The sequence below is a fragment of the Psammomys obesus genome, unplaced genomic scaffold (genome assembly GCF_907164565.1).
Source record: "Psammomys obesus unplaced genomic scaffold, mPsaObe1.curated_primary_1811, whole genome shotgun sequence".
Classification (NCBI taxonomy): Eukaryota; Metazoa; Chordata; class Mammalia; order Rodentia; family Muridae; genus Psammomys; species Psammomys obesus.
Genome location: NW_026596152.1, coordinates 339,527 through 348,952, shown reverse-complemented (window position 1 = coordinate 348,952; position 9,426 = coordinate 339,527). Strand labels below are relative to the sequence as shown.

The 9,426-nt window shown below is 50.3% G+C and overlaps 1 protein-coding gene across 2 annotated transcripts; it reads right to left on the bottom strand.

Moving 5' to 3' along the window:
- Positions 1–23: 23 nt before the first annotated feature.
- Inca1 (inhibitor of CDK, cyclin A1 interacting protein 1) lies at positions 24–9,280 on the bottom strand. Of its 2 annotated transcripts, XM_055594034.1 has the most exons (7): positions 9,217–9,280; positions 7,047–7,134; positions 2,413–2,526; positions 1,975–2,014; positions 1,540–1,730; positions 825–981; positions 24–617 (listed from the first exon to the last, which is right to left on the bottom strand). In XM_055594034.1, exons 2-7 carry the CDS (start codon positions 7,088–7,090, stop codon positions 471–473), a joined length of 693 nt encoding a protein of 230 aa, XP_055450009.1. In that variant the 5' UTR covers positions 7,091–7,134; positions 9,217–9,280; the 3' UTR covers positions 24–470. The 2 variants fall into 2 exon arrangements, with proteins under 2 accessions (XP_055450009.1, XP_055450008.1); XM_055594033.1 differs by lacking the exons at positions 2,413–2,526; positions 7,047–7,134; positions 9,217–9,280 and having other exon boundaries at positions 1,975–2,402.
- Positions 9,281–9,426: the final 146 nt, after the last annotated feature.

Sequence of the window (9,426 nt, the reverse complement as noted above, 5' to 3'; positions counted from 1 at the left end):
CGGAGGCGGAAGCTCGGCCGCTGACGTGATTGTGGGCGCAGGAGGATGGGGCGTGGGCCCGGAGACTGGACGCCACCGGGAAAGCCTGAGAATGCAGAACTCTGGCCTCGGGCGAGACTCGGCACAGGTGGGGACCCAGGCTGACTTCATGTAACTGGGCCTCAGGACCTCAAAGGAGCCCTCCTTTGCATCCACGGCCATCATCTCCTCCAGCACAAGCAAGACTGACTACTCCGGGCTCTTTAATGACCCAACAGAACACAAGACCAGGGTCTGGCCTAGAAAACCCGGCTCAGAGGGGCCGGGACGGTTGGACAGGAACTCAAGGGGGCTGCGAATGCCTACACTGTGGAATGGGAACAGCAGTGAGAGTGAGGACAGGGAAACAGCGGCCTGGACCCCTGCAATGGGGAGAATCTCGGGTTTGAATTGGTCTTGTGTCCCGCAGCTTGGGCATGGATGACTTCCTGCTACTCCTCAGACTCCAACTCTTCCATCCTCTGGACATCGCAAATGGGGTTCCTCCTGGCTGTCACAGTGCTGTAGGCCAGAGAGCTTGGGCGCCCAGAGGCATAAGTCCACCCCTGGCCTAAGGGAGTCCAGGGAGACCAAAGCAGCTGTAGGTGAGAAAGATCGAGAGGTAGATAAAACGGCAAGAAAGGGAAAATAGGTCTCTCAATTGCCAAATCCAGGCACATGCCCCCTCGGGTGCTCGGCTACCTTTTGTTTTTAAATCCAGTTGTCCAACTTGATTCTGGGCCTCTGGGCCTCCCCAGAGGACATCACCTTCCACCCTAACCCTCCCAAATTCCTCTCAACCATACCTGATCCCTGGGAGTGACAAAATGACTCTCTTCCTGTGGGCAGGCTGCCCTGTCTTCCACGTCAAGGCAGCCAGCAGTGCTGAAGAGTCCACAGCCCTCCTCGAGCACCAGGAGCTGGGGTGGAGCCCCGCAGCTGCCCCACTGGGCCTTCTTCAGTCTGTGGAGACACTGGGTTGAGGAGAGAGGTGCCTGGAGGACAGGCTTCAGTTTCTTCCTCCTCCAGCCGACCCAAACGGGTGCTGCCATCAACCTTCGACTCACCCAGCTTTTTGTCTCACACACAGAATTTTCAGGACAGAGGCCCAGCGCTGACCCTAGCTCTATAACATGTTCTTGTCATCGCGGCCACTTTCCTTCCAAGCTTACGTCACTTTTCTTCCATCCTCACCTGCTTCTTCCTCGTAATAGAAGTTATGTTTGAGGGTCAGCAAGATGACCTAGCAGGTAAAGGTGTTTGCTACCAAGCCTCAGGACCTAGGTCAGGACCCAGAGCGTGGAAGGAGAGAGCCAGTTCCTGTAAATTGCCCTCTGACCTCCACATACCTGCCGTTGCATGAGCTACACATGTACACATAACTAATGCAAAAAGTTACATTATGCTTGAATCACACCAGGCACATGGTTCCTTTCCAAGTGTCAGTGAATTCTCTTAAAGCTCCTAACTTTCTCTAGGTCAAACCATCCTGCCTCTGCTCCCAGAGGCCATGCTCCTTACTCATTGGTGATTCCCTGGCGCCTCCTCAGGTCCTCCAGATGATAGGTAACGGCTCTAACACGAGCTGGCATGTTTCCGGGCCCCCTCTGCACCCTCTCTGAATGCAGCTTCTTTCTCTTTCTTCTGCAGAGCCTCTCGGGAGGAGGGAGTCCCTCGAGAGAGTGCAGGCCCGGCTGGGAGCGGCCAGTGGCCTGTGCCAACAAGGAAGAACAGTTGCTAAATGGGTAGAGGGATGCCAGTTCCAGGAGAACACGGCTGGCCTAAGGGATCAGGGTCTTTGGAAGCTTGGTTATGATCTGGAAAACAGGGTGTTTGATTTACAAAAAAACAGAGCCTGGTTAGTGCGCTGGTTGGGAAATACCAGAGAGAAACAGTTAGAGGATAGGAAGGCAGGGGGCACAATTTTAACAGAAGGCGGAGAAGCAGTTTGCCTACCAGTGCTGGCGGAACGGGCTGTTCTAGCATCCAGCTGGAGCTGAGAAGAACAAAAACAGGAGCTGGACTCAGAAAAGACACCCTAATAAATCTCTCCTCCCTGTTTTTCAAGACAGGGTTTCTCTGTGTAACAGCTCTGTCTGTCCTGGAGCTTCCTATGTAGACTAGGCTAGCCTCGAACTCAAAGAGATCAGCCCGCCTCTGCCTCCCAAGTGCTGGGATTAAAGGGGTGCACCACCACCCGGCAATCATTTCTCATATAAACTCTTCCCAACCTCCTGTTGGAGCTATGATCTCCATCAGGTGGTGTGGAATGCCCTCCAAACGTGGGCTTCCTGCTGTCAGGATTTATGATCACTAAAAACAGTGTAGGCTCTCTGTCTGCAGAACAGTCCATCTCCCCTTCCCGCCCAGCTCCGCCTGTCCCCCTCTCCTCACCTGGGCCTTTGGCTGCGATCCTCCCAGAAGCTGTCTCCGTAAGCCTGCAGCATGGTTCCACTACTCTGGGAGGGCAGGCTGCGGGCTGAAGCCCGGCTGACTACCCTGGAGCACCTGAGAGAAGTGAGGACACGATGGACTCATATCTGGACTGTCCCTCAACCTGTGGGGCAGACCCTTCTGGGGGTGTCTGTTTTTCAGGGGTCGACCCCTGCAAAACACAGATAAGTATCATTATGATTCATAACAGTAGCAAAAGTACAGTAATGAAATAGCAATGAAAATAATTTATGAGCCGGTCACATGCCTGGAATCCCAGCACTCCTGGAGGCAGAGGCAGGAGGAACTCTGTAAATTCGATGCCAGCCTAGTCTACAAAGTGAGTCCTGTGCAGCCAAGGCTACACAGAGAAACCCTGTCTGAAAAACCAAAAAAAAAAAAAAAAAGAAAAAGAAAAATGTTTATGGTTGGGGTCAGCACAACAGGAGCAGCTTATTAAAGGGTCGAAGCAGCAGGAAGGTGAGAGCTGCTGCCGAGAGCGTCTACTCGCCCACTGGCTTCGGGGATGTCCCCTCCGTGGGACCATACAGCTGTCCACGTGCTTCTCTTGCTTCCCATCTCCTTCTTTTGAGACAGGGTCTTACCGTGGAGCTCTGGCTGGTATGGAACTTGCTCTATAGACTAGGCTGGCCCTAAACTCAGAGATCTGCCTGTGTCTGCCTTCTGAGTGCTGGGATAATCAGGAGTCGTAATGCTTTCTCTTCCATTTTAAGACAGGCTGGCCTCAAACTCACTATATCATACTTAAGATCCTCCTGCCTCACAGGAGTGGAAAGATGGCTCAGAAGCTAAGAGCACATGTTGCCTTTGCAGAGGGCCTGAGTTCAAATCCCAGAACCCAGGCTGGCTGGCTCACAGCTGCCTTTAACTCCAATCTGCAGCCCAACCCTCTCCTGATGCCTGCACACATACACAGATAGACACCTAAATTACTAAACAAGAGTCTGAGCGATCTTCCTGCCTCCACCTCCTGAGTGCTGGGCTCACAGGCATGTAGGTTTTTATGCAGTGCTGGGAAGCAAACCCAGAGTTTTCTGGTTGCTCTGTTATAATTATTTATATAAATAATTATATAGCATTCTGCTTTCATGTGCGCCTACAGGTATAGATGGGTGCTGGGAACTGAACTCACGACCTTTGGAAGAACAGCCAGCGCTCTTAGACTCTGAGCCCTCTCTCCAGCCCAAGTTTCCTGAATGCTAAAAAAGCACTGTATCACCTAAGCTGAAGCTAGCTGAGCTATAGCCATAGAGAGCCCTTTGCCCACTTCAGCTAAAGAAGTTCACGACTCTGATTTGATTGGAGACAGGAGCTAGGGTGAGTGTGGAGATGGACTTCAAGATGCATCAAATCTCAGCTGCTTCCAATCCCCCACCCTTTGGTTTTTTGAGATAAGACTTTATAACTCTGGCTGTTCTGGTACTCCCTCGTAGACCAGGCTGACCTTGAACTCACGGAGATCTGCCTGCCTCTGCTTCCTGAGTGCTGGGGTTAAAGGTAAGTGACAGAATGCCTGTCTTAAATGTCAGCTTCTATACTGCAGAGCCAGAGAACATACTATTTAGCAAGCAGAGTTGATAAGAGGAAGGCTTTGGCTATTCAGGTGATTTCATGGACACTGTTCCCTTAAGTCAATGCAAAGGATGGAGGGGGAGGGGAGAAGCTGTGTTTACCTTGCTGTATCTTCTGTACCTCAGGACTAATATCCTCGTGTGAAGCATGTATAGAGCTGTTTGAGAACAGTGTTCATTACTTTCTTGTTCCCAGATGGAATGATACCTAATCCTATGGTTTTTGTCTCCCTATGTAGTCTCCCTCTATCTGTCCTGTAACCTTCTATATAGACCAGGATGGCTCTGAACTCCCAAAGATCCACCTACCTCTGTCTCTGGAGTGCTGGGATTAAAGGCATTTGCCATCATGCCTGGCCCAACCTCCTGGTCATTAAGAAGTGAAATATCAGGGGGTCTTTTATATTCCTCACCTCTGTCCGTCTTTAGATGGTCTCATTCAATTTCATGACTTTAAATATCTCCAGTGTGCTAATACTCCCAAATCTATTCGAGCCCCAGATCTTCCATAGGCTGCACTCAACATCTTCTCAGCCTCCAACCTGATGAAAGATACACCCCATATGCCTAGCAGCTATGGACGAAACCTGCTTTTATACGTGTGTGTATGTCAGTACAATGAGCAACGGAACAATGCCCAGATTAGACCACTGTTTCCATTTTCATTCTCATCATATTGCAGATCATCTACCATCTTTTTCTTCCTGGACTATAGAAATGGTCTCTCTCTACGCTCCCTGCTTTTGTTATTTTTAAAAAGTTTGGAAGTGTGTATTCCACAGTGTGTGCTACCTGCACGTGTGTCTGTGTGTCACAAGCATGCAGGGCCACAGAGCACAGAAGAGTGCGTCAGGCCCTCTCAGCTTGAAGTTACAGGCATCGCATGGGCGCTGGGACTGAACCTGGGTCTCGAGTCCACGAGCCACCATGCCTTTCATTTTAAGAATTTGTTTGTTTGTTTATGTGTATGGATGTTTTGCCTGCAGGCATGTCTGAGCACCAGGTTCATGCAGTGCCCACAGAGATTAGAAGAGGGCATTGGCTTGTCTAGACCTGGAGGTACAGATGGTTTTCAGTGGCCATGCGGGTGCTGGGGACTGAACCCACGTCCTCCGCAAGGACAAGTGCTCTCTCCAGCCCCACTTGTATTCTTCTTTTCTCCCAGATGCTGCACTGAATAGGAGGAAGTAATCTTTTTTTTCCCCTCTCTCTCTGCCTCCTGAGGCCAGTGAGAGTAATATTTTAAAATCCAATTAAGGTTCAGCTCCCAGCACCCTCACCAGGCAGCTCACAACTGCCTGTTAACTCCAGCTTCAGAGAGATAATTCCTTCTGGGGCAAGTGTGAAGTCTCAGCACGTGGGGAGGGTGAGGAGTTCAAAGTCATCCTTGTCTATATAGTAAGTATGAGGCTAGCCTAAACTATGTAAGACCCCACTCCAGAAACAACAAAAAAAGGGGCTGGAGATAAGCTTAGAGCTAGTAGTCGCTGTTCAATCATGAGGACTGGAATTCAGATCCCAGCACCCATGAAACAACCTGAGTATCTCTCACGCACCTTCCTCGGAAGGTGCGAGACACAGGCCTGCTGGGCGGGTCCGCTTCTGCTCTGAGAAAATGTGAGCTCCAGGTTCAGAGAGAGGAACACATGGTTTGCAGGAGAGACAGAGCAAGGTTGCTGCTCTTGCAGAGAAGCAGGTCAGGTTCCCAGAACCCACAAGGTACTGGCAAGACACTCCTACACATGAGATAAATACAAGGTTAAAAAAATTAGAAGCCGGGCACAGTGTGCAGGCCTGTAATCCCAGCACTAGGGGAGGCAGGGGCAGGCAGATCTCTGTGAGTTCAAAGCCAGCCTGGCCTACAAAGCGAGTCCAGGACAGCCAGGGCTATAGAGTGAGATCCTGTTTTTTAAAAAGCCCAAAAATTTTCTCAAAAGATCCAAACAAACAAAAAAATCAATGGCACTTTGAGACTAGGTAGAGAATGAGAGAGCTGCTCCCCATCTCTGGCGCCCAGGGGTGAAATACTGTTGCACATACCTGCACATATGTATGCATAAACTCACAGACAAAATAAATACACGTTTTTAAAAACTGAGATTTAGGGGGATGGGCAGCTAAAAGGAATATCCATGTAATGAAAGTCATTGGAGCTTAATGAAAAGAGTATACCAGTTCATAACACTATTTCTCTACTATATTTATTTGAAATTTTCCATAATAAAAAATATTGAAGGAAAAAAAAAGTATTGTCACTTCCTTGCTTAAAACTTTCTATGGATTCCCACCATCATCAGAATAAAAATACAAAATTTTGTCTATGGCCTATAAGGCTTTTTCTGATCTGGCTTTTGCCTGACTCTCTTAACTTTATTCACATTTCCTTCAGTTAACAAGTTTTGATTTCATTGTCCTAACCTGTTACTAGAACATGCTAAGTTTTTTCCTCTTCGCCCCCTCCATGCCCGATCTGTAGACAAGCCCCATCTCATTTCGAGTTTGCGGGTACATAGCGGTTCTCTGCCGCAGCCCTAGCCCTAAGTCTCCTGTTCTCCATTACTTTATGGGCACATGTCCTTCTGGGTAGTTCTCAGCACCAGCTGTGAGGAGGCTGGTCATACGCTCTGCTCCACCATAGCTCTGTGAGGGTTTCTTACCAACCCTCAGTGCCTACTATATAGTGCCTGCAATAGGACAGTGTTCAACACTCTGTTGGGGCTAGAGAGCTAGCTCAGTGCTTCAGAGCATCCGGCCCACAGACGCTGCTGGTTCACGCCTCCTCGGAACTCCAGCTCTAGGGCATCCCAAGCCGCCTTCTGGCCCCACGGACAATTTAAACTAATACTAGAAAACCATTTGTTGACTAAATTAATGAGCCACCAAATCCTTCAAACCCAGGCACTGAGGTTCCTGTTCTTTTTTACTCCTTTCTAAGAAGAATCCAAGCACGAAATCTTTCCTCTATCCCATCCTTGTCTTTACCACCCAGTAGGGAAGACTCACTTGGCAAAAGGAAGGATGCTGTCTCCATCTTCCTGACCCTGCATGACTGGGCTCGGCTAGGAAGCAGGACTGGATCTCCTCCCTGGTACTGGGAGGAAAATGGATAATGAGTCATTCACTCATATAATGTAGGGCCAGACCATCAGCAAGGCTAGAGACTAGAAGGGGACCGAGCATCCTGAAGAAAGAGAGCTTAATGGCTCTGAGGGAGTCAACAGTGCTGTACCCTTATCTGAACATGTGAAGTTGGAGATAAAAGCAACAGGAAAGGTGGATGCTGTAAAGGAGAAAATTTCCTAGAGCTAAAGGTATAGAGTAAGTGGAAATTTCAGATGCAAGTTAACTGGACTGCGAGATGCTGAAACAAAAAGCACAGCAGGTGGAGACTGGACGGGCAGAGGCCTTTGGTCATAGCTGGGGTAGAATTGGTGAGCAGGGCAGAGGAGTGAAGGAACTGAGGGTTGGTAACAAGCGGAGTATGAAAGGTTAATGAAACTGGAAAAGGAACAACAAACATGGAGACAGGTGAGGCTGTCTACAGCAGTGGTTCTCAACCTGGGGGAGGGAGCACTTTTGGGGGTCACCTAAGACCGTAGGAAAACACATTTACCTTATGATTCATAATAGTAGCAAAATTACATGCATGAAGTAGCAGCAAAAATTATGTTATGGTTGAGGTCACCACAACATGAGTTGCTGTGCAGTTAGGAAGGCTGAGAACCACGGGTCCACAGTAAAGTGAGCAGGGAAGTCAGCTGCACAGAGACTCTCTGGAGAAGTCTACACCCATACTGGGCGTATGTGCTCCTTTTGCTGAGTTCCTCTGTCTTCCTTCCAAAATTTACTTAGTTTTTATTTTTGTGTGTGCTGCGAACCTGTGTGAGCTTCTGTGTACCACCTGCAGGGGGTGGAGGAGGGCAGAGGAGACCCTTCGCAGAAGCAGCAAGGGCTCTTAACCACTGAGCCAGCTCTTCGCCCACCCCACCCCGCCCCCCCCCCCCCCGCCCTTGGTTTTTTTTGAGACAAGTTTTCTCTCTGTGGCCCTGGCTGTTCTGGAACTCACTCTGTAGACCAGGCTGGCCTTGAACTCAGAATCAGCCTGCCTCTGTTTCCCAAGTGCTGGGATTAAAGGTGTGTGACTGCTTAAAAATAAAATCTTAAGGAAATATACTAGGTATAAACCAAGAAGTTGGTTCAATAGATAAAAGTGCTTGTTGCCTAAAGATCTGACCCGAGTTCTCCTCTTGGATCTGACCTGTTCACGTACGTTTGTGTGAGTTCCTAAGTACGGGCACACACACCACCACCACCACCAATACATACTTGATTTTAAAAAGTACCTGAAAAATCCCAGAAAAATGAAAGCAAATAAATGAACAAATACTAAACAAAAGCCAGGTTAGGTGGTACATACATCCCAAAGATTCAGAAGGCTTATGAAGGAGCAAGACTTTGTCCAAAACAAAACAAGCAAAAAAGCTAGGGAATCAGTACAGAAGTATGTCAGTGGTAGAGTAGCTTGGCTGCATGCCAAGGCTCTGGGCGCCCTAAAAATACACTAGTAGGTAAATTAGCAGGGCATGGAGGCCTGCACAAAGGACAGAAAAAGCCAATCAGAAAGTGGTCCAAGCCAAAGGGCATCCACTTTTGTTGTCCCTGCCCACCACAAAACACAATCAACAAGGGCACCTAACCTGAGCTGAGAAAACCTAAGATAAAATGTCAAAAGGAGTATCTTGAAGTGGGCCTAGTGGGCCGTGAGGTCTGAACTGGATGTCCTGAGAGAAGGGTCTAGAACTACGGGAGCAACTGGGAATTGCGAGGCCTTCGGAGGGTGGTTGGGTCTGAGTGCGTGACCTGGATCTGGACGGGGTTAAGGCAGCCAGACACAGTGAACATCAGCTCAGAGGACAGACGTCTCAAGAGTCTGGTGGTGGGATGCCTCGCTAGGAGGGAAGCAGCAGGCCTGAGGGTGTGGCCCGGGCCTAAAGGGGCGAAGGGGACCTCTGTCAGGCAGACTGGGGCCCCGCGGGCAGCTGCGGCCTAGGACACCTGGGCCTGAGGGGGCTGAGGGGCTGAGGCGCGGTCGGGGAGTCCAGCACGAAGGCTGTCTGGGAAGACAGCATCCGGCGGCGACGCCAGCCACGACGTCTGCACCTGGCGCCATCACCTGGGGCGACGGCGAGGCCAATTCTGGAACGTCAGGTCTGGCAGGAAGGAACGGTGGTGACCCCGATCGCCTCACTCGCCCGGCTCGCCCGAAGCCGGGCCCGACGGCCCGCCCCGTGGGCGTGGCCTGCCGCCAGCCCCGCCCCCGGGCGCGCCTCTGGCGGCGGCGACGTGCGCGGCCCCGACCGAGCCCCCCCGGGGGCCGCCCCCG

Bases quoted from the DNA above. Each gene is read 5' to 3' on its own strand.
- Inca1 (XM_055594033.1), bottom strand. From the start codon at position 2,226: ATGATTGCCGGGTGGTGGTGCACCCCTTTAATCCCAGCACTTGGGAGG. The intron at 982-1,539 runs GTAAGGAGCATG...GTGTCTCCACAG, and splicing joins CGCCAGGGAATCACCAATGA to ACTGAAGAAGGCCCAGTGGG. The intron at 618-824 runs GTATGGTTGAGA...TCTCACCTACAG, and splicing joins TTGTCACTCCCAGGGATCAG to CTGCTTTGGTCTCCCTGGAC.